The 24,439-nt window shown below is 34.7% G+C and overlaps 1 protein-coding gene across 2 annotated transcripts in view; it reads left to right on the forward strand.

Annotated features, from left to right (window-relative positions):
• LOC110487836 (uncharacterized protein KIAA1522 homolog) overlaps positions 1-24,439 on the forward strand; it is a 93,521-nt gene that overhangs the window by 9,415 nt on the left and 59,667 nt on the right. Inside the window, exon 1 of one of the 2 annotated variants that reach the window (XM_036971321.1) lies at positions 20,879-21,491. The exons of the other annotated variant lie outside the window; for it this stretch is intronic. Within the exon in view, the coding sequence (XP_036827216.1) occupies positions 21,317-21,491 (175 nt within the window). The 5' untranslated portion in view covers positions 20,879-21,316. Of the gene's footprint in view, positions 1-20,878; positions 21,492-24,439 lie in introns of those variants that run through there. 2 annotated transcript variants of the gene reach the window in all.

Genomic DNA, 24,439 nt, shown 5'->3' on the forward strand with positions numbered 1-24,439 from the left:
CTCTCATTCACTCAGAGATAGTTATCACTGTCCCGCCTCTCTCATTCACTCTGAGGTCGTGATACTGTCCCCCTCCCCACCTCTCTCATTCACTCAGAGATAGTTATCACTGTCCCCCCTCTCTCATTCACTCAGAGCTCGTGATACTGTCCCCCTCCCCACCTCTCTCTTTCATTCAGAGATAGTTATCACTGTCCCCTCTCTCTCATTCACTCAGAGCTCGTGATACTGTCCCCTTCCCCACCTCTCTCTTTCATTCAGAGATAGTTATCACTGTCTCTCTATCTCTCTCTCTTTCATTCAGAGATAGTTATCACTGTCCCATCTCTCTCTCTTTCATTCAGAGATAGTTATCACTGTCCCATCTCTCTCTCTTTCACTCAGAGATAGTTATCGCTGTCCCCCTCTCTCTCTCCTTCATTCAGAGATAGTTATCACTGTCCCCCTCTCTCTCTTTCATTCGGAGATAGTTATCACTGTCCCCCTCTCTCTCTTTCACTCAGAGATAGTTATCGCTGTCCCCCTCTCTCTCTCTTTCATTCAGAGATAGTTATCACTGTCCCCCTCCCCCACTCTCTCTTTCATTCAGAGATGGTTATCACTGTCCCCCTCCCCCTCTCTCTCTTTCATTCAGAGCTTGTGATACTGTCCCCCTCTCTCTCTTTCATTCAGAGATAATTATCACTGTCCCATCTCTCTCTCTTTCATTCAGAGATAGTTATCACTGTCTACCTATCTCTTTCACTCAGAGCTCGGGATACTGTCCCCCCCTCTCTCTTTCATTCAGAGATAGTTATCACTGTCCCATCTCTCTCTCTTTCACTCAGAGATAGTTATCACTCTCCCCCTCTCTCTCTCTCTTTCATTCAGAGATAGTTGTCACCGTCCCATCTCTTTCTCTTTCACTCAGAGCTCGTGATACTGTCTCCCTCTTTCTCTTTCATTCAGAGATAGTTATCACTCTCCCATCTCTTTCTCTTTCACTCAGAGCTCGTGATACTGTCCCCCTCTCTCTCTTTCATTCAGAGATATTTATCACTGTCCCCTCTCTCTTTCATTCAGAGATAGATATCGCTGTCCCCCTCTCCCTCTCTCTTTCATTCAGAGATAGATATCACTGTCCCATCTCTCTCTTTCATTCAGAGATAGTTATCACTGTCCCCCTCCCCCTCTCTCTCTTTCATTCAGAGCTAGTTATCACTGTCCACATGTCTCTTTCAATCTGAGCCAAATAGTTATCACTGTCCCCCTCCCCCCTCTCTCTTTCACTCAGAGCTCGTGATACTGTCCCCCTCCCTCTCTCTCTCTTTTTCAGTCAGAGCTAGTTATCACTGTCCTTCCTCTCTCTTTCACTCTGAGCCAAATAGTTATCACTCCAAATTCATTATAAATATACTAAATATTGACTAACTCCTCCATAGTGACTAACTCCACGATAGTGACCAACTCCACCATAGTGACCAACTCCACCATAATGACAAACTTCTCCATAGTGACTAACTCCACCATAGTGACCAACTCCACCATAATGACAAACTTCTCCATAGTGACTAACTCCACCATAGTGACTAACTCCTCCATAGTGACGAACTCCTCCATAGTGACTAACTCCTCCAATAGTGACTAACTCCTCCAATAGTGACTAACTCCTCCATTGTGACTAACTCCTCCATAGTGACTAACTCCTCCATAGTGACTAACTCCGCCATAGTGATTCATTCCGCCATAGTGACTAACTCCTCCATAATGACTAACTCCTCCATAATGACTAACTCCTCCATAGTGACTAACTCCACCATAGTGACTAACTCCACCATAGTGACTAACTCCCCCATGGTGACTAACTCCACCATAGTGACTAACTCCTACATACTGACTAACTCCACCATAGTGACTAACTCCACCATAGTGACTAACTCCACCATAGTGACTAACTCCTCCATAGTGACTAACTCCCCCATAGTGACTAACTCCCCCATAGTGCCTAACTCCACCATAGTGACTAACTCCACCATAGTGACTAACTCCCCCATAGTGACTAACTCCCCCATAGTGACTAACTCCACCATAGTGACTAACTCCTCCATAGTGACTAACTCCCCCATAGTGACTAACTCCTCCATAGTGACTAACTCCCCCATAGTGACTAACTCCACCATACTGACTAACTCCACCATAGTGACTAACTCCACCATACTGACTAACTCCACCATACTGACTAATTCCACCATAGTGACTAACTCCACCATACTGACTAATTCCACCATAGTGACTAACTCCACCATAGTGACTAACTACCCCATAGTGACTAACTCCACCATAGTGACTAACTCCACCATAGTGACTAACTCCTACATACGGACTAACTCCACCATAGTGACTAACTCCACCATAGTGACTAACTCCTCCATAGTGACTAACTCCCTCATAGTGACTAACTCCCCCATAGTAACTAACTCCACCATAGTGACTAACTCCACCATAGTGACTAACTCCCCCATAGTGACTAACTCCACCATAGTGACTAACTCCACCATAGTGACTAACTCCACCATAGTGACTAACTCCACCATAGTGACTAACTCCACCATTTCTTTATAACAATGTGCGTGCATTTGTTTTGTGGTATTTACTTTTATATATAGAAATAGGGTTATTTTTATTTTATATTTTTTCAATGTAGCCCCCTCTAAACCACCTACTGTCTGACCAATGTAGCCCCCTCTAAACCACCTACTGTCTGACCAATGTAGCCCCCTCTAAACCACCTACTGTCTGACCAATGTAGCCCCCTCTAAACCACCTACTTACTGTCTGACCAATGTAGCCCCCTCTAAACCACCTACTGTCTGACCAATGTAGCCCCCTCTAAACCACCTAATGTCTGACCAATGTAGCCCCCACCTACTGGCCCACTGGCAGGGTGACTTTGTGGTGAGGTCATTTTTTTTCTCAATCCCTGGTATTCACTGTTTCTGGATAGAGCAGGTTTTTAGTTGTTCAAACTCAGCTCTCTCTCAGCTGCTGTCAGGCACATCTGTGTGGCCTGGTGTGTATGTGCACGTGTGTGCACGCCTGTAAATGCAAGAGGTCAGCGTGGAGAGAGAAGAGGTCACCGTGGAGAGAGAAGAGATCACCGTGGAAAGAAAAGAGGTCACAGTAGAGAGAGAAGAGGTCACCTTGGAAAGAGAAGAGATCACCATGGAAAGAGAACAGGTCACTGTGGAAAGAAAAGAGAACACAGTGGAAAGAGAAGGGGCCATAATGGAAAGAGAAGAGGCCACCGCGGAAAGAGAAGAGGTCAGAGTGGAAAGAGAAGAGGTCATCGTGGAGAGAGAAGAGGTCACCGTGGAAAGAGAAGAGGTCACCGTGGAAAGAGAAGAGGTCACCGTGGAAAGAGAAGAGGTCACAGTGGACTGAGAAGAGGTCACCGTGGAAAGAGAAGAGGTCACCGTGGAAAGAGAAGAGGTCACCGTGGAAAGAGAAGAGGTCACCGTGGAAAGAGAAGAGGTCACCGTGGAAAGAGAAGAGGTCACCGTGGAAAGAGAAGAGGTCACAGTGGACTGAGAAGAGGTCACCGTGGAAAGAGAACAGGTCACCGTGGAAAGAAAAGAGGTCACAGTGGAAAGACAAGAGTTCATAATGGAAGGAGAAGAGGTCACTGTGGAAAGAGAAGAGGTCACTGTGGAAAGAGAAGAGGTCACTGTGGAAAGAGAAGGGGACATAATGAAAAGAAAAGAGGTCAACTTTGAGAGGGAAGAGGTCACCGTGGAAAGAGAAGAGGTCACCGTGGAAAGAGAAGAGGTCACCGTGGAAAGAGAAGAGGTCACCGTGGAAAGAGAAGAGGTCACAGTGGACTGAGAAGAGGTCACCGTGGAAAGAGAACAGGTCACCGTGGAAAGAGAAGAGGTCACCGTGGAAAGAGAAGAGGTCACCGTGGAAAGAGAAGGGGTCACCATGGAAAGATAAAACGTCACAGTGGAAAGAGAAGAGTTTGAATGTTTAATGAAGTGAAAGGTTCAAATGCTCTCACTGCACAGTATACCCATACCATTCAATCACTCTAACACACGTGCAGACGAACACACACACACACACACACACACACACACCAGGTAATAAAGAAGCAGGGTGTGATGTCACAAAGGGCACCGGTGACACAGATTGCTTCAGATAGGTCACGTTTCGTTCAGCTACAAGACAAGACCTGCTATAGAGAAAGTGATGTTGTCCCAAACATTATTAACACAGAATACAGTATGTTGTCCCCAACCTTATTGCCATTGAATACAGTATGTTGTCCCAAACATTATTAACACAGAATACAGTATGTTTTCCCCAACCTTATTGACGCTGGATACAGTATGTTTTCCCCAACCTTATTGACGCTGGATACAGTATGTTTTCCCCAACCTTATTGACATTGAATACAGTATGATTTCCCAAACATTATTAACACAGAATACAGTATGTTTTCCCCAACCTTATTGACGCTGGATACAGTATGTTTTCCCCAACCTTATTGACGCTGGATACAGTATGTTTTCCCCAACCTTATTGACATTGGATACAGTATGTTGTCCCCAACCTTATTGACGCTGGATACAGTATGTTGTCCCCAACCTTATTGACGCTGGATACAGTATGTTGTCCCCAACCTTATTGACGCTGGATACATTATGTTGTCCCCAACCTTACTGACAAGGAATACAGTATTGTCACGAATCTTGCCGAAGATGGTGCCTCTTTCTGTTCGGGCGGTGCTCGGCGGTCGTGGTCGCCGGTCTAATAGCTGCCATCAATTCCCTTTCCGTTTGTTTCTGTGTATTGGGTAATTGGGTACACCTGTTTTGAGTGAGTGTTTGTTTGTAGGCTATTTAAAGGCACTAGGCCCGCTGGGTATTTGTGCGGGCTTGTTTTCCTGTTATCTGGTGTATGAGTGTAAAGAGTATTTTTTCCGGACAGTTTAGTCCGTTGTATTTTGGGACGGGTTGTTTCATGCGCCCTGGTGTTTTGCATGTCGTGGCTCCACAGTCTATGGAATAAAATATCCACGAACTGAATTACCTGCTCTCTGCGCTTGACTCCTCCACTCACCATTGTAGAAGTTGTGACAAGTATGTTGTCCCAAACCTTATTGACAAGGAATACAGTATGTTGCCAATATTCTAGTGGTCGATGTGTCACACTTTGGCTTTCACTTAATCTGATTTCACTTAATCTGATTTCACTTAGTATGATTTCAGTTTGTCTGATTTCACTCAGTCTGATTTCAGTTTGTCTGATTTCAGTTAGTCTCAAACAAGCTTGTACTCAACTCTAAGGTTTAACTCTCTTGACACACATCCAAACACACACACAACCTCCTGTGGAAACCATATCTACAGTGGGGCAAAAAAAGTATTTAGTCAGCCACCAATTGTGCAAGTTCTCCCACTTAAAAAGATGAGAGAGGCCTGTAATTTTCATCATAGGTACACTTCAACTATGACAGACAAAATGAGAAGAAAAATCCAGAAAATCACATTGTAGGATTTTTAATGAATTTATTTGCAAATTATGGTGGAAAATAAGTATTTGGTCAATAACAAAATATTTTTCCACCGGCACAGGTTTCAAACATTGACAGATAAATATTCACTTAGTTTTTGAAAATCTTCCTCTGATTTGTCATCCAAAGGGTCCCAGCTATAACATGTAGTGTTGTTTTGTTAGATAAAATCCTTCTTTATATCCCAAAAAGTCAGTTTAGTTGGCGCCGTCGATTTGAGTAATCGACTTGTTCAACATGCAATGAAAGGAATTTGAAAATCCACCCATAAACTTTGGTTTCAACAAGTCAAAATGTATTTCTCTTTACTCCTCAGATACCCTAAAATGTAATCAAACTATAACATTTCTTAGGGAAAGAAGTATGTTCAATAGGAAACCGATTTTAGCAGGTGTATAATTTCCAAAACTGTGTCCTTCTGCTAAAACGGATATTTCTTATTTGTTTTTGAAGTTACAAGCCTGAAACCTTGAACATAGACTGCTGACACCCGGTGGAAGACATAGGAATTGCATCCAGGGAGCTAATTTTCAATATGACCTTTCTCTTGCCTTTCTAAGAGGATGGTCTCACTCTCAAAAAAAATTCTGGTTGGTTTTTCTTTGGATTTTCCCCTACCATATCTATTGTGTTATATTCTCCTACATTATTTTAACATTTCTACAAACTTCAAAGTGTTTTCTTTCCAATGGTACCAATTATATTGCTCAGGGCCTGAGCAACAGGCAGTTTACTTTGGGCACGTCATTCAGACAGGAAGTGGAGAAGAAAGGGACCTAGCCCTAAGAAGATGTATTGCATCCAGGCTGGATGAAAATGACTACATAGACCATGATCCTTTGCAAGCTACTGCCACATTCACCATGATCCTTAGCTATTTTGTGGTTCCATTCAGCCCCATTGAGCAATTTGGCTCGATTCAAATACATCTGGCTTCATGCGCTATCGCGAGTTTTCCATAAGGAAGATGTGGATGACGTCATCACCATCTACTGGTTTTAATGTCTATGACACACACACACACACACACACACACACACACACCTAATTTGGGTGCCAGGTGACGTGTGTGTGTGTGTGTGTGTGTGTGTGTGTGTGTGTGTGCGCATTCAAACCACAGTCTTTGATGTGCTGGGATCCTGGGAACAGAGAGTGTGTGTGTGTGTGTGTGTGTGTGTGTGTGTGTGAGTGCATTCAAACCACAGTCTTTGATGTGCTGGGATCCTGGGAACAGAGTGTGTGTGTGTGTGTGTGTGTGTGTGTGTGTGTGTGTGTGTGTGTGTGTGTGTGTGCTCATTCAAACCACAGTCTTTGATGTGCTGGGATCCTGGGAACAGAGTGTGTGTGTGTGTGTGTGTGTGTGTGTGTGTGTGTGTGTGTGTGTGTGTGTGTGTGTGATGGCAAGACTGTATAACTCAGAAATTGTCTTACAGATATGTCCTCAGAACACTGTTTCAGCCAGGAACACTGACCTTTACGATCAGTTCAGTTTGTGACCTCAGTTAACCACTAGGTGGAAGTGTTGGGTAGGTTATCTCAGGCCTAGACAAGAGCCACACCCACACACACAGAAGGAGAGGTATAATTCCTAATCCTGTCCTGAGGCAATGCCCCACTGATGGTTACCCTGACAACACCTTTCCCTGGTGACGGCTGCATACCTTGACGACTAGTCTACATTCCACACACACACACACACACACACACACACACACACACATACACACACACACACACACACACACACACAATCTATTTTATGGGAGTATCTGTGGCATGTCTGACATGTTGTTTTGCTGACGTATGGCCATAAACCAGACTGTTAGAATGACACTGTCACTCTCTCTTTCTCTAGCCTTCGGCTCTCTTTCTCTCTCCTATTCTCTCTTTCTCTCTCCTATTCTCTCCTTCTCTCTCTTTCTCTCGCTTTCTAACTCTTTCTCTCTCTTTCTCTAGCTTTCGGCTCTCTTTGTCTCTCCTATTCTCTCTTTCTCTCTCTTTCTAACTCTTTCTCTCTCTTTCTCTAGCTTTTGGCTCTCTTTCTCTCTCCTATTCTCTCTTTCTCTCTCTTTCTAACTCTTTCTTTCTCTCTCTTTCTCTAGCTTTTGGCTCTCTTTCTCTCTCCTATTCTCTCTTTCTCTCTCTTTCTAACTCTTTCTCTCTCTTTCTCTCTCCTATTCTCTCTTTCTCTCGCTTTCTAACTCTTTCTCTCTCCTTCTCTCTCCTATTCTCACTTTCTCTCTCTTTCTCTCCCGTCACGTTGCTTGCCAGATCAGTTACTTGATCAGGAAAACCTCCTGGCTCTAATTGTGCTCCATCTAACAGTCAGTGTAACGGGAGTGGTTGTTATGTTAGCATCCTAATGGACAGCTTCACTCTGTGGGATCCGTTTATACAGGATCCATTACCATTAGCGGTAGTGTACAGGACTCTCCTCTCTCTCAATGATGTTCTCTCTTCTCTCCTCTCTCCTCTCTCTAGATGATGTCTTCTCTTCTCTCCTCTCCTCTCCCTCTCTCTCTTCTCTCCTCTCTCTCTTCTCTCTCCTCTCTCCTCTTTCGTCTCTCTCCTTTCTCTCGCTCTCTCCTCCTTTCTCTCTTCTCTCTCTCCTCTCTTCTCCCTTCTCTCTTCTTTCTCCTCTATCTTCTCTCTTTCTCGCTCCTATGTCTCTCTTTTTCTCGCTCCTATGTCACTGTCCCATCTCTCCTAATCTCATATTAACCTTAAATAGCTGAACTATCTGTTGGCCTGTAAAATTGAGGTTGTAAATCCCTCCTCAATTTCTCCAGTTCCTCTCCACTACCTCCCCTCTACCTCTCCTCCGCCCCTCTAGTGTCTCACAGTAAATCTCTTCCTTATCACATTCTCTACTGAACAGCTGCTGGGCTGGGCTACAGGATAAACAAAAGGCAGAAGGGTCATGACGTAGCTAGTTGTATGAATCATCATGACGTAGCTAGTTATATGAATCATCATGACGTAGCTAGTTGTATGAATCACCATGACGTAGCTAGTTATATGAATCACCATGACGTAGCTAGTTATATGTATCACCATGACGTAGCTAGTTATATGAATCACCATGACGTAGCTAGTTATATGAATCACCATGACGTAGCTAGTTATATGAATCACCATGACCTAGCTACAGATGTAGGATCTTACTTTGAGCCAGTTTGCCACAATATTATTTACGTTGATCTACTTTTTTTTTCTTCCATCTTGTCTCATCGCTGCAACTCCCCAACGGGCCTGGGAGAGGTCGAAACATGACTCGCTGAAAACCTCAAAATCTGCAGGCACCAATGTGTCGGAGGAAACATCGACGACCCTCGACGACCCGACGACCCGCCTGCCACAAGGAGTCGCGATGAGCCAACTAAAGCCCCCCTTTGCCAAACTCTCCCCTAACCCAGAAGATGCTGAGCCAGTTGTGCCTTTCTCTTTGGGACTCAAGGCCAGCTGTGCCTCTCTCTGGGACTCAAGGCCTGTTGTGCATCTCTCTGGGACTCAAGGCCAGTTGTGCCTCTCTATGGGACTCAAGGCCTGTTGTGCTTCTCTCTGGGACTCAAGGCCTGTTGTGCCTCTCGATTGGACTCAAGGCCAGTTGTGCCTCTCTATGGGTCTCAAGGCCAGTTGTGTCTCTCTCTGGGACTCATGGCCTGTTGTGCCTCTCTCTGGGACTCAAGGCCTGTTGTGCCTCTCTCTGGGACTCAAGGCCTGTTGTGCCTCTCTCTGGGACTCAAGGCCTGATGTGCCTCTCTATGGGACTCAAGGCCTGTTGTGCGTCTCTCTGGGACTCAAGGCCTGTTGTGCGTCTCTCTGGGACTCAAGGCCTGTTGTGCATCTCTCTGGGACTCAAGGCCTGTTGTGCGTCTCTCTGGGACTCAAGGCCTGTTGTGCCTCTCTATGGGTCTCAAGGCCTGATGTGCGTCTCTCTGGGACTCAAAGCCTGATGTGCGTCTCTCTGGGACTCAAGGCCTGTTGTGCGTCTCTCTGGGACTCAAGGCCTGTTGTGCGTCTCTCTGGGACTCAAGGCCTGTTGTGCGTCTCTCTGGGACTCAAGGCCTGTTGTGCCTCTCTCTGGGACTCAAGGCCTGATGTGCGTCTCTCTGGGACTCAAGGCCTGTTGTGCATCTCTCTGGGACTCAAGGCCTGTTGTGATACAGCCTGGGGAATTTAAAATAATAATAGTTTAATAGGGTAATAGTTTAATAGGGTAATAGTTTAATAGTTTAATAGTTTAATAGTTTAATAGGGTAATAGTTTAATAGTTTAATAGTTTAATAGTTTAATAGTTTAATAGTTTAATAGTTTAATAGTTTAATACGGTAATAGTTTAATAGTTTAATAGTTTAATAGTTTAATAGTTTAATACGGTAATAGTTTAATAGTTTAATAGTTTAATAGGGTAATAGTTTAATAGTTTAATAGTTTAATAGGGTAATAGGGTAATAGTTTAATAGTTTAATAGTTTAATAGTTTAATAGTTTAATAGGGTAATAGTTTAATAGTTTAATAGTTTAATAGTTTAATACGGTAATAGTTTAATAGTTTAATAGTTTAATAGTTTAATACGGTAATAGTTTAATAGTTTAATACGGTAATAGTTTAATAGTTTAATACGGTAATAGTTTAATAGTTTAATAGTTTAATACGGTAATAGTTTAGTAGTTTAATAGTTTAATAGTTTAATAGTTTAATAGTTTAATACGGTAATAGTTTAATAGTTTAATAGTTTAATAGTTTAATAGTTTAATAGTTTAATAGTTTAATACGGTAATAGTTTAATAGTTTAATAGTTTAATACGGTAATAGTTTAGTAGTTTAATAGTTTAATAGTTTAATAGTTTAATAGTTTAATAGTTTAATAGTTTAATACGGTAATAGTTTAATAGTTTAATAGTTTAATAGTTTAATACGGTAATAGTTTAATAGTTTAATAGTTTAATAGTTTAATAGTTTAATACGGTAATAGTTTAATAGTTTAATAGTTTAATACGGTAATAGTTTAGTAGTTTAATAGTTTAATAGTTTAATAGTTTAATAGTTTAATACGGTAATAGTTTAATAGTTTAATAGTTTAATACGGTAATAGTTTAATAGTTTAATAGTTTAATAGTTTAATAGTTTAATAGTTTAATAGTTTAATACGGTAATAGTTTAGTAGTTTAATAGTTTAATAGTTTAATAGTTTAATACGGTAATAGTTTAATAGTTTAGTAGTTTAATAGTTTAATAGTTTAATAGTTTAATAGTTTAATAGTTTAATAGTTTAATAGTTTAATACGGTAATAGTTTAATAGTTTAGTAGTTTAATAGTTTAATAGTTTAATAGTTTAATAGTTTAATAGTTTAATACGGTAATAGTTTAATAGTTTAATACGGTAATAGTTTAATAGTTTAATAGTTTAATAATTTAATACGGTAATAGTTTAATAGTTTAATAGTTTAATAGTTTAATACGGTAATAGTTTAATAGTTTAATAGTTTAATAGTTTAATAGTTTAATAGTTTAATAGTTTAATACGGTAATAGTTTAATAGTTTAATAGTTTAATACGGTAATAGTTTAATAGTTTAATAGTTTAATAGTTTAATAGTTTAATAGTTTAATACGGTAATAGTTTAATAGTTTAATAGTTTAATAGTTTAATAGTTTAATAGTTTAATACGGTAATAGTTTAATAGTTTAATAGTTTAATAGTTTAATAGTTTAATACGGTAATAGTGTAATACGGTAATAGTTTAATAGTTTAATAGTTTAATAGTTTAATAGTTTAATACGGTAATAGTGTAATACGGTAATAGTTTAATAGTTTAATAGTTTAATAGTTTAATAGTTTAATAGTTTAATAGTTTAATACGGTAATAGTTTAATACGGTAATAGTTGAATAGTTTAATAGTTTAATACGGTAATAGTTTAATAGTTTAATAGTTTAATAGTTTAATAGTTTAATACGGTAATAGTTTAATAGTTTAACAGTTTAATACGGTAATAGTTTAATACGGTAATAGTTTAATACGGTAATAGTTTAATAGTTTAATAGTTTAATACGGTAATAGTTTAATAGTTTAATAGTTTAATAGTTTAATACGGTAATAGTTTAATACGGTAATAGTTTAATAGTTTAATAGTTTAATAGTTTAATAGTTTAATAGTTTAATAGTTTAATACGTAATAGTTTAATAGTTTAATACGGTAATAGTTTAATTGTTTAATTGTTTAATAGTTTAATAGTTTAGTAGTTTAACACGGTAATAGTTTAATAGTTTAATACGGTAATAGTTTAATAGTTTAATACGGTAATAGTTTAATAGTTTAATAGTTTAATAGTTTAATAGTTTAATACGGTAATAGTTTAATAGTTTAATACGGTAATAGTTTAATAGTTTAATACGGTAATAGTTTAATAGTTTAATAGTTTAATAGTTTAATAGTTTAATACGGTAATAGTTTAATAGTTTAATACGGTAATAGTTTAATAGTTTAATACGGTAATAGTTTAATACGGTAATAGTTTAATAGTTTAATAGTTTAATAGTTTAATAGTTTAATAGTTTAATAGTTTAATACGGTAATAGTTTAATACGGTAATAGTTTAATAGTTTAATAGTTTAATAGTTTAATAGTTTAATAGTTTAATACGGTAATAGTTTAATAGTTTAATAGTTTAATACGTAATAGTTTAATAGTTTAATACGGTAATAGTTTAATTGTTTAATTGTTTAATAGTTTAATAGTTTAGTAGTTTAATACGGTAATAGTTTAATAGTTTAATACGGTAATAGTTTAATAGTTTAATACGGTAATAGTTTAATAGTTTAATATTTTAATACGGTAATAGTTTAATACGGTAATAGTTTAATAGTTTAATACTTTAATAGTTTAATAGTTTAATACGGTAATAGTTTAATAGTTTAATGCGGTAATATTTTTATAGTTTAATAGTTTAATACGGTAATAGTTTAATAGTTTAATAGTTTAATACGGTAATAGTTTAATAGTTTAATACGGTAATAGTTTAATAGTTTAATAGTTTAATAGGTTAATAGTTTAATAGTTTATTTAATAGTTTAATAGTTTAATAGTTTAATAGTTTAATACGGTAATAGTTTAGTAGTTTAATAGTTTAATAGTTGAATAGTTTAATAAGGTAACAGTTTAATAGTTTAATAGTTTAGTAGTTTAATAGTTTAATGGGGCAATAGTTTAATAGTTTAATAGTTTAATAGTTTAATAGTTGAATAGTTTAATACGGTAACAGTTTAAAATTTTAATAGTTTAGTAGTTTAATGCGGTAATAGTTTAATAGTTTAATAGTTTAATAGTTTAATAGTTTAATACGGTAATAGTTTAATAGTTTAATACGGTAATAGTTTAATAGTATAATAGCTTAGTAGTTTAATACGGTAATAGTTTAATAGTTTAATAGTTTAGTAATTTAATACGGTAAAAGTTTAATAGTTTAATTCGGTAATAGTTTAATACGGTAATAGTTTAATAGTTTAATAGTTTAGTAGTTTAATAGTTTAATAGTTTAGTAGTTTAATACGGTAATAGTTTAATAGTTTAATAGTTTAATACGGTAATAGTTTAATAGTTTAATACGGTAATAGTTTAATAGTTTAATACGGTAATAGTTTAATAGTTTAATACGGTAATAGTTTAATAGTTTAATACGGTAATAGTTTAATAGTTTAATACGGTAATAGTTTAATAGTTTAATGGTTTAATAGTTTAATAGTTTAATAGTTTAATAGTTTAATACGGTAATAGTTTAATAGTTTAATAGTTTAATAGTTTAGTAGTTTAATAGTTTAATAGTTTAGTAGTTTAATACGGTAATAGTTTAATAGTTTAGTAGTTTAATACGGTAATAGTTTAATAGTTTAATACGGTAATAGTTTAATAGTTTAATGCGGTAATAGTTTAATAGTTTAATAGTTTAATAGTTTAATAGTTTAGTAGTTTAATACGGTAATAGTTTAATAGTTTAATACGGTAATAGTTTAATAGTTTAATACGGTAATAGTTTAATAGTTTAGTAGTTTAGTAGTTTAATACGGTAATAGTTTAATAGTTTAGTAGTTTAGTAGTTTAATACGGTAATAGTTTAATAGTTTAATACGGTAATAGTTTAATAGTTTAATAGTTTAATACGGTAATAGTTTAATAGTTTAATACGGTAATAGTTTAATAGTTTAATACGGTAATAGTTTAATAGTTTAATAGTTTAGTAGTTTAATACGGTAATAGTTTAATAGTTTAATACGGTAATAGTTTAATAGTTTAATACGGTAATAGTTTAATAGTTTAATAGTTTAATACGGTAATAGTTTAATAGTTTAATATGGTAACAGTTTAATAGTTTAATAGTTTAATAGTTTAATAGTTTAATAGTTTAATAGTTTAACAGTTTAATAGTTTAATAGTTTAATAGTTTAATACGGTAATAGTTTAATAGTTTAATAGTTTAATAGTTTAATACGGTAATAGTTTAATACGGTAATAGTTTAATAGTTTAATAGTTTAATAGTTTAATAGTTTAATACGGTAATAGTTTAATAGTTTAATAGTTTAATAGTTTAATACGGTAATAGTTTAATAGTTTAATAGTTTAGTAGTTTAATACGGTAATAGTTTAATAGTTTAATAGTTTAATAGTTTAATAGTTTAGTAGTTTAATACGGTAATAGTTTAATAGTTTAATAGTTTAATAGTTTAGTAGTTTAATACGGTAATAGTTTAATAGTTTAATAGTTTAATAGTTTAATAGTTTAATTGTTTAATAGTTTAATAGTTTAATAGTTTAACAGTTTAATAGTTTAATAGTTTAATACGGTAATAGTTTAATAGTTTAATAGTTTAGTAGTTTAATACGGTAATAGTTTAATAGTTTAATACGGTAATAGTTTAATAGTTTAATAGTTTAATACAGTAATAGTTTAATAGTTTAATAGTTTAATAATTTAATAGTTTAGTAGTTTAATACGGTAATAGTTTAATAGTTTAATACGGTAATAGTTTAATACGGTAATAGTTTAATACGGTAATAGTTTAATAGTTTAATAGTTTAATAGTTTAATAGTTTAATACGGTAATAGTTTAATAGTTTAATAGTTTAGTAGTTTAATACGGTAATAGTTTAATAGTTTAATAGTTTAATAGTTTAGTAGTTTAATACGGTAATAGTTTAATAGTTTAATAGTTTAATAGTTTAGTAGTTTAATACGGTAATAGTTTAGTAGTTTAATACGGTAATAGTTTAATAGTTTAATACGGTAATAGTTTAATAGTTTAATTGTTTAATAGTTTAATAGTTTAATAGTTTAACAGTTTAATAGTTTAATAGTTTAATACGGTAATAGTTTAATAGTTTAATAGTTTAGTAGTTTAATACGGTAATAGTTTAATAGTTTAATACGGTAATAGTTTAATAGTTTAATAATTTAATACAGTAATAGTTTAATAGTTTAATAGTTTAATAATTTAATAGTTTAGTAGTTTAATACGGTAATAGTTTAATAGTTTAATACGGTAATAGTTTAATACGGTAATAGTTTAATACGGTAATAGTTTAATAGTTTAATAGTTTATAGTTTAATAGTTTAATACGGTAATAGTTTAATACGGTAATAGTTTAATAGTTTAATAGTTTAATAGTTTAATAGTTTAATACGGTAATAGTTTAATAGTTTAATAGTTTAATAGTTTAATAGTTTAGTAGTTTAATAGTTTAATAGTTTAGTAGTTTAATATGGTAATAGTTTAATAGTTTAATAGTTTAATAGTTTAGTAGTTTAATACGGTAATAGTTTAATAGTTTAATACGGTAATAGTTTAATACGGTAATAGTTTAAAAGTTTAATAGTTTAGTAGTTTAATACGGTAATAGTTTAATAGTTTAATATGGTAATAGTTTAATAGTTTAATACGGTAATAGTTTAATAGTTTAATACGGTAATAGTTTAATAGTTTAATACGGTAATAGTTTAATTGTTTAATAGTTTAATAGTTTAATAGTTTAGTAGTTTAATACGGTAATAGTTTAATAGTTTAATAGTTTAATAGTTTAGTAGTTTAATACGGTAATAGTTTAATACGGTAATAGTTTAATAGTTTAATACGGTAATAGTTTAATAGTTTAATAGTTTAATAGTTTAGTAGTTTAATACGGTAATAGTTTAATAGTTTAGTAGTTTAATACGGTAATAGTTTAATAGTTTAATACGGTAATAGTTTAATAGTTTAATACGGTAATAGTTTAATAGTTTAATACGGTAATAGTTTAATTGTTTAATTGTTTAATAGTTTAATAGTTTAGTAGTTTAATACGGTAATAGTTTAATAGTTTAATACGGTAATAGTTTAATACGGTAATAGTTTAATAGTTTAATAGTTTAGTAGTTTAATACGGTAATAGTTTAATAGTTTAATACGGTAATAGTTTAATAGTTTAATTGTTTAATAGTTTAATAGTTTAGTAGTTTAATACGGTAATAGTTTAATAGTTTAATACGGTAATAGTTTAATAGTTTAGTAGTTTAGTAGTTTAATACGGTAATAGTTTAATAGTTTAATACGGTAATAGTTTAATAGTTTAATTGTTTAATAGTTTAATAGTTTAGTAGTTTAATACGGTAATAGTTTAATAGTTTAATACGGTAATAGTTTAATAGTTTAATAGTTTAATAGTTTAGTAGTTTAATACGGTAATAGTTTAATAGGGTAATAGTTTAATAGTTTAATAGTTCAATAGTTTAACAGGGTAATAGTTTAATAGTTTAATAGTTTAATAGTTTAATAGGGTAATAGTTTAATAGTTTAATAGTTTAATAGTTTAATAGTTTAATAGTTTAATTGTTTAATAGTTTAATAGTTTAATAGTTTAACAGTTTAATAGTTTAATAGTTTAATACGGTAATAGTTTAATAGTTTAATAGTTTAGTAGTTTAATACGGTAATAGTTTAATAGTTTAATACGGTAATAGTTTAATAGTTTAATAGTTTAATACAGTAATAGTTTAATAGTTTAATAGTTTAATAATTTAATAGTTTAGTAGTTTAATACGGTAATAGTTTAATAGTTTAATACGGTAATAGTTTAATACGGTAATAGTTTAATACGGTAATAGTTTAATAGTTTAATAGTTTAATAGTTTAATAGTTTAATACGGTAATAGTTTAATAGTTTAATAGTTTAGTAGTTTAATACGGTAATAGTTTAATAGTTTAATAGTTTAATAGTTTAATAGTTTAGTAGTTTAATACGGTAATAGTTTAATAGTTTAATAGTTTAGTTGTTTAATACGGTAATAGTTTAGTAGTTTAATACGGTAATAGTTTAATAGTTTAATACGGTAATAGTTTAATAGTTTAATTGTTTAATAGTTTAATAGTTTAATAGTTTAACAGTTTAATAGTTTAATAGTTTAATACGGTAATAGTTTAATAGTTTAATAGTTTAGTAGTTTAATACGGTAATAGTTTAATAGTTTAATACGGTAATAGTTTAATAGTTTAATAATTTAATACAGTAATAGTTTAATAGTTTAATAGTTTAATAATTTAATAGTTTAGTAGTTTAATACGGTAATAGTTTAATAGTTTAATACGGTAATAGTTTAATACGGTAATAGTTTAATACGGTAATAGTTTAATAGTTTAATAGTTTAATAGTTTAATAGTTTAATACGGTAATAGTTTAATACGGTAATAGTTTAATAGTTTAATAGTTTAATAGTTTAATAGTTTAATACGGTAATAGTTTAATAGTTTAATAGTTTAATAGTTTAATAGTTTAGTAGTTTAATAGTTTAATAGTTTAGTAGTTTAATATGGTAATAGTTTAATAGTTTAATAGTTTAATAGTTTAGTAGTTTAATACGGTAATAGTTTAATAGTTTAATACGGTAATAGTTTAATACGGTAATAGTTTAATAGTTTAATAGTTTAGTAGTTTAATACGGTAATAGTTTAATAGTTTAATATGGTAATAGTTTAATAGTTTAATACGGTAATAGTTTAATAGTTTAATACGGTAATAGTTTAATAGTTTAATACGGTAATAGTTTAATTGTTTAATAGTTTAATAGTTTAATAGTTTAGTAGTTTAATACGGTAATAGTTTAATAGTTTAATAGTTTAATAGTTTAGTAGTTTAATACGGTAATAGTTTAATACGGTAATAGTTTAATAGTTTAATACGGTAATAGTTTAATAGTTTAATAGTTTAATAGTTTAGTAGTTTAATACGGTAATAGTTTAATAGTTTAGTAGTTTAATACGGTAATAGTTTAATAGTTTAATACGGTAATAGTTTAATAGTTTAATACGGTAATAGTTTAATAGTTTAATACGGTAATAGTTTAATTGTTTAATTGTTTAATAGTTTAATAGTTTAGTAGTTTAATACGGTAATAGTTTAATAGTTTAATACGGTAATAGTTTAATACGGTAATAGTTTAATAGTTTAATAGTTTAGTAGTTTAATACGGTAATAGTTTAATAGTTTAATACGGTAATAGTTTAATAGTTTAATTGTTTAATAGTTTAATAGTTTAGTAGTTTAATATGGTAATAGTTTAATAGTTTAATACGGTAATAGTTTAATAGTTTAGTAGTTTAGTAGTTTAATACGGTAATAGTTTAATAGTTTAATACGGTAATAGTTTAATAGTTTAATTGTTTAATAGTTTAATAGTTTAGTAGTTTAATACGGTAATAGTTTAATAGTTTAATACGGTAATAGTTTAATAGTTTAATAGTTTAATAGTTTAGTAGTTTAATACGGTAATAGTTTAATAGGGTAATAGTTTAATAGTTTAATAGTTCAATAGTTTAACAGGGTAATAGTTTAATAGTTTAATAGTTTAATAGTTTAATAGGGTAATAGTTTAATAGTTTAATAGTTTAATAGTTTAATAGTTTAATAGTTTAATAGTTTAATAGGGTAATAGTTTAATAGTTCAATAGTTTAACATGGTAATAGTTTAATAGGGTAATAGTTTAATAGTTTAATAGTTTAATAGTTTAATAGTTTAATAGTTTAATAGTTTAATAGTTTAATAGGGTAATAGTTTAATAGTTCAATAGTTTAACAGGGTAATAGTTTAATAGGGTAATAGTTTAATAGGGTAATAGTTTAATAGTTTAATAGTTTAACATGGTAATAGTTTAATAGTTTAATAGTTTAATAGTTTAATAGGGTAATAGTTTAATAGTTCAATAGTTTAACATGGTAATAGTTTAATAGTTTAATAGTTTAATAGTTTAATGGGGTAATAGTTTAATAGTTTAATAGTTTAATAGTTTAATACGGTAATAGTTTAATAGTTTAATACGGTAATAGTTTAATAGTTTAATGGGGTAATAGTTTAATAGTTTAATAGTTTAATAGTTTAATGGGGTAATAGTTTAATAGTTTAATAGTTTAGTAGTTTAATACGGTAATAGTTTAATAGTTTAATACGGTAATAGTTTAATAGTTTAATACGGTAATAGTTTAATAGTTTAATACGGTAATAGTTTAATAGTTTAATAGGGTAATAGTTTAATAGGGTAATAGTTTAATAGTTTAATAGTTTAATAGTTTAATAGTTTAATAGTTTAATAGTTTAATAGTTTAATAGTTTAATAGGGTAATAGTTTAATAGGGTAATAGTTTAATAGTTTAATAGTTTAGTAGTTTAAAATTGTAAGAGTTTAATAGTTTAATAGGGTATTAGTTTCATAGTTTAATAGGTTCATAGTTTAATAATGTAATAGGGTAACAGTTGAATAGGGTAAAAAGGTCATGTGTTTGTGTCTTCCCTTTACCAGAGTCTGTGTTGACAGGAGATGTTAGTCATGTTTGTTGTGTAGTCTAGTTTGACAGACACACAGCCTGCTCTGGGTGTTGTTGTGTACAGCTTGACAGACCGATGAGATGTTCTGGTCAGAGTAAACACTGGAGTATTTTTTGGATCCTCTCTTCAGAGAATAGAGAGCTAATAAAATAATTACGATAGATGAAAACATCCATAAAACAGTCAGAAGAGGTGGAGAGAGTCCACACACAGAGACAAAAGGACTAAACTGTGTCAGAGACATAAACAAAGAGATGGGAGGGAGGGAGAGAGAGAGAGAGAGACAGAGAGAGAGACAGAGAGAGAGAGAAAGAGCAACAGAGAGAGAGATAGAGAGAGAGAGACAGAGAGAGAAAGAGAGAGAGAGAGAGAGCAACAGAGAGAGATAGAGAGAGCAACAGAGAGAGAGAGAAAAAGAGAGAGAGAGAGAGAGAGAGAGAGAGAGAAAAAAAGAGAGAGAGAGAGAGAGAAAGCGAAAGAGACAGAGACAGAGAGAGTGGGAGGGGCACACACAGACAGGCTTGCTGAGTGGAACTGTACGGTCACTGCTGCTGCCGCTGGATGTATTGGACTGAGAGAATGTGTAAGCAGCTTAGTTGTGTGACAGGCGTAGTACTGGCCGGAGCGATGAGGTTGTGAGGGTAGGTGCGTGGGGGTTCTCAGGCTGGAACTGTGTCAGTGTGTTGGTGTGTAGTTAGAACTGTGTCAGTGTGTCAGTGTGTAGCTGGAACTGTGTCAGTGTGTTATTGTCTAGCTGGAACTGTGTCAGTGTGTTGGTGTGTAGTTAGAACTGTGTCAGTGTGTCAGTGTGTAGCTGGAACTGTGTCAGTGTGTCAGTGTGTTATTGTCTAGCTGGAACTGTGTTGGTGTGTAGTTAGAACTGTGTCAGTGTGTAGCTGGAACTGTGTTAGTGTGTCAGTGTGTTGGTGTGTAGCTGGAACTGTGTCAGTGTGTTGGTGTGTAGCTGGAACTGTGTCAGTGTGTCAGTGTGTTGGTGTGTAGCTGGAACTGTGTCAGTGTGTTGGTGTGTAGCTGGAACTGTGTCAGTGTGTTGGTGTGTAGCTGGAACTGTGTCAGTGTGTTGGTGTGTAGCTGGAACTGTGTCAGTGTGTCAGTGTGTTATTGTCTAGCTGGAACTGTGTCAGTGTGTTGGTGTGTAGTTAGAACTGTGTCAGTGTGTCAGTGTGTAGCTGGAACTGTGTCAGTGTGTAGCTGGAACTGTGCCAGTGTGTCAGTGTGTAGCTGGAGTTGTGTCAGTGTGTCAGTGTGTAGCTGGAACTGTGTCAGTGTGTTCTTGTGTAGCTGGACCTGTGTCAGTGTGTCAGTGTGTAGCTGGACCTGTGTCAGTGTGTCAGTGTGTAGCTGGAGCTGTGTCAGTGTGTCAGTGTGTAGCTGGAACTGTGTCAGTGTGTCGGTGTGTAGCTGGAGCTGTGTCAGTGTGTCGGTGTGTAGCTGGAGCTGTATCAGTGTGTTGGTGTGTAGCTGGAGCTGTGTCAGTGTGTCGGTGTGTAGCTGGAGCTGTGTCAGTGTGTCGGTGTGTAGCTGGAGCTGTGGGAATGTGTGTTTGTTTACTAGGGTGACGTGGAGTGTGAGTGTATGAGTGAGTCTCTAGCCAGATTTAGAGCAACACAAATGTGTATTTAGCGAAAACAGGGAAGGCATGACAGAGCATGAGATTGAGTGTATGAGTGAGTTTTTCCAGTAGTGTGTGTATGCTAAACTGTTTGTGACTGTGTGTGAGTTTCAGGATTAGGGGGGTGTGAGTTTCAGGACCAGGGGGGTGTGAGTTTCAGGACCAGGGGGGTGTGAGCTTTTGAAGAGAGACTATCCAGATGTTGCCTTTTGGGACACCTCCTTCACCTGGACTCTAGACCCCATGTAGGGGGGGTGAGGATTACCCCGGATTCCTTCACCATGGGGAACAGCGTCCACAAGAACAAGAAGAGGGTCCCTGAAGCCCGCAACGGACCCTCTTCACACCTCAACCCTGACCTCCGCTCAGGCTCTAAACCTGGCCCTAACCCCAGCCCCCGCTCAGGGAATACCAAATCCTTCTGGCACTTTGGGAGGGTGGATAAACTCAAAACAGGTAGGATCAGAGCTGGATGATCAATGGGAATGTTTTTGGGGGATTTAATTGAATTTCAGCAGTCTGTGATGTCAGCAGCATGATGTCATCTGTCTTCTAGATCTTCCTGGAGATTCCAATGAGATAGTTCTATATTCCAATGTGTAAATGGTCATTATCTCTGGTTGTAGTAACGATGGTGTCAAAAGCATGAACACCTGTTACCTTGTGGAGAGGAGGGGCAAGCTTCCTGTGGAACAATATGAGGTAGCAGAAGTTACAGACGTTGATGTGAGTGTTTCTCATTCAGACAGATGAATCAGACTGTTCTGGTGGGCTGTTTCTCATTCAGACAGATGTATCAGACTGTTCTGGTGGGCTGTTTCTCATTCAGACAGATGAATCAGACTGTTCTGGTGGGCTGTTTCTCATTCAGACAGATGAATCAGACTGTTCTGGTGGGCTGTTTCTCATTCAGACAGATGTATCAGACTGTTCTGGTGGGCTGTTTCTCATTCAGACAGATGAATCAGACTGTTCTGGTGGGCTGTTTCTCATTCAGACAGATGAATCAGACTGTTCTGGTGGGCTGTTTCTCATGCAGACAGACGTATCAGACTGTTCTGGTGGGCTGTTTCTCATTCAGACAGATGTATCAGACTGTTCTGGTGGGCTGTTTCTCATTCAGACAGATGTATCGGACTGTTCTGGTGGGCTGTTTCTCATTCAGACAGATGAATCAGACTGTTCTGGTGGGCTGTTTCTCATGCAGACAGACGTATCAGAATGTTCTGGTGGGCTGTTTCTCATTCAGACAGATGTATCAGACTGTTCTGGTGGGCTGTTTCTCATTCAGACAGATGTATCAGACTGTTCTGGTGGGCTGTTTCTCATTCAGACAGATGAATCAGACTGTTCTGGTGGGCTGTTTAAACATGCAGACAGATGTATCGGACTGTTCTGGTGGGCTGTTTCTCATTCAGACAGATGTATCGGACTGTTCTGGTGGGCTGTTTCTCATTCAGACAGATGTATCGGACTGTTCTGGTGGGCTGTTTCTCATTCAGACAGATGAATCAGACTGTTCTGGTGGGCTGTTTCTCATGCAGACAGACGTATCAGACTGTTCTGGTGGGCTGTTTCTCATTCAGACAGATGTATCAGACTGTTCTGGTGGGCTGTTTCTCATTCAGACAGATGTATCAGACTGTTCTGGTGGGCTGTTTCTCATTCAGACAGATGAATCGGACTGTTCTGGTGGGCTGTTTCTCATTCAGACAGATGAATCAGACTGTTCTGGTGGGCTGTTTCTCATTCAGACAGATGTATCTGACTTCACTGTTCACAGATGCACTCTGTGTTTTAGTTCTTTATGTCACATGTGAGGGTGTGTGTAAGTGTGTGTGTGTGTCTGTGTGTGCGTGCGTGCGTGCGTGTGCGCGTGTGTGTGGGTGGGTTTACCTTGTAGCCTAGGTGTGTCTATCTGGAGTGGAAAACTCTGCTAAATATGGCCCTGTGCTGATAAGTTTAATGTGAACCCTCTGAACACTCTTTCCCTATAGTTAAACCCCAAATACATTCACCTTCCACAACACTGCACTTTTCACAACCTTTCCGTTGAACCAGACAACATTTCCGTTCTGATTCTGTTATCTGAACACATGTACAGATGTAGGAACTTAATTTGATCACTATTTAAATTCAAGCTTGTAGTGCATTCAAAGGTTAAAAAAGGTTTCTAAAGTAGTTTTTTTAAATTTCCCTTAACAAAAACTGCATCGACCCCTACAAAAAAAATAGATTCATTTTACAATCCACGTATTAATTCACATTTCCTTCTGCTTTTTTTTACCATATAAGGCTATCTTCCTTATACCACCCTTACCTTGTCACAACACAACTGATTAGCTCAAATGCATTAAAGAAAGAAAGAAATTCCAAAAGCCAAGAGTGTGCAATGCTGTCATCAAAAGGCAAAGGTTGGCTACTTTGAAGAATCTCAAAATGTAAAATATATAGTTTGATTTGTTTAACACCTTTTTTGGTTACTACATGATTCCATATGTGTTATTTCATAGTTTTGATGTCTTCACTTTTATTCTACAATGTAGAAAACAGTAAATAAAAGAATGAAAAACCCTTGAATGAGTAGCTGTGTCCAAACTATTGACTGGTACGGTACATGTTACTCTATTTACCAATAATACTGTCATGTCATCTTGCCTGTAGGCCAACACAGTCTTGTAAAGTTAAGCCATTATGGTACATTGGATCATTTAATCAACACGTCGTGATCCCACATTTCTTCCATTTTCTATCTAGAGTATTGTTAGTACAGTTGATGAGTACCCTATCTTGTGAGTATCTTATCGTATGAGTATCTTATCTTATGAGTATCTCATCCTATGAGTATCTTATCTTATGAGTATCTTATCGTATGAGTATCTTATCCTATGAGTATCTTATCTTATGAGTATCTTATGTGTATCTTACCTCTACTTACCTCTTCCACAGTCCTGTCTCTTTATGGGCCTAGAGTGCTGACGTCCTGTCCTGTGTCTTTATGGACCTAGAGTGCTGACATCCTGTCCTGTGTCTTTATGGACCTAGAGTCCTGACGTCCTGTCCTGTGTCTCTATGGACCTAGAGTCCTGGCATCCAGTCCTGTGTCTTTATGGACCTAGAGTCCTGATGTCCTGTCCTGTGTCTTTATGGACCTAGAGTGCTGGCATCCTGTCCTGTGTCTTTATGGACCTAGAGTCCTGGCATCCTGTCCTGTGTCTTTATGGACCTAGAGTCCTGGCATCCTGTCCTGTGTCTAACACTGTGTTGTTTAAATAGATTTGATTAAAGAGGAGAAACTTTGTTTACGATGGAGACTTTGTTCATTGGCTGTGGCTAAAGGGATTTTATTTTGGGAGAGAAAATGTGCTTATTATGGTTTTAGTTAAGTTTCACAACGAGATGGC

Source organism: Oncorhynchus mykiss, chromosome 32 (assembly GCF_013265735.2).
Source record: "Oncorhynchus mykiss isolate Arlee chromosome 32, USDA_OmykA_1.1, whole genome shotgun sequence".
NCBI lineage: Eukaryota > Metazoa > Chordata > Actinopteri > Salmoniformes > Salmonidae > Oncorhynchus > Oncorhynchus mykiss.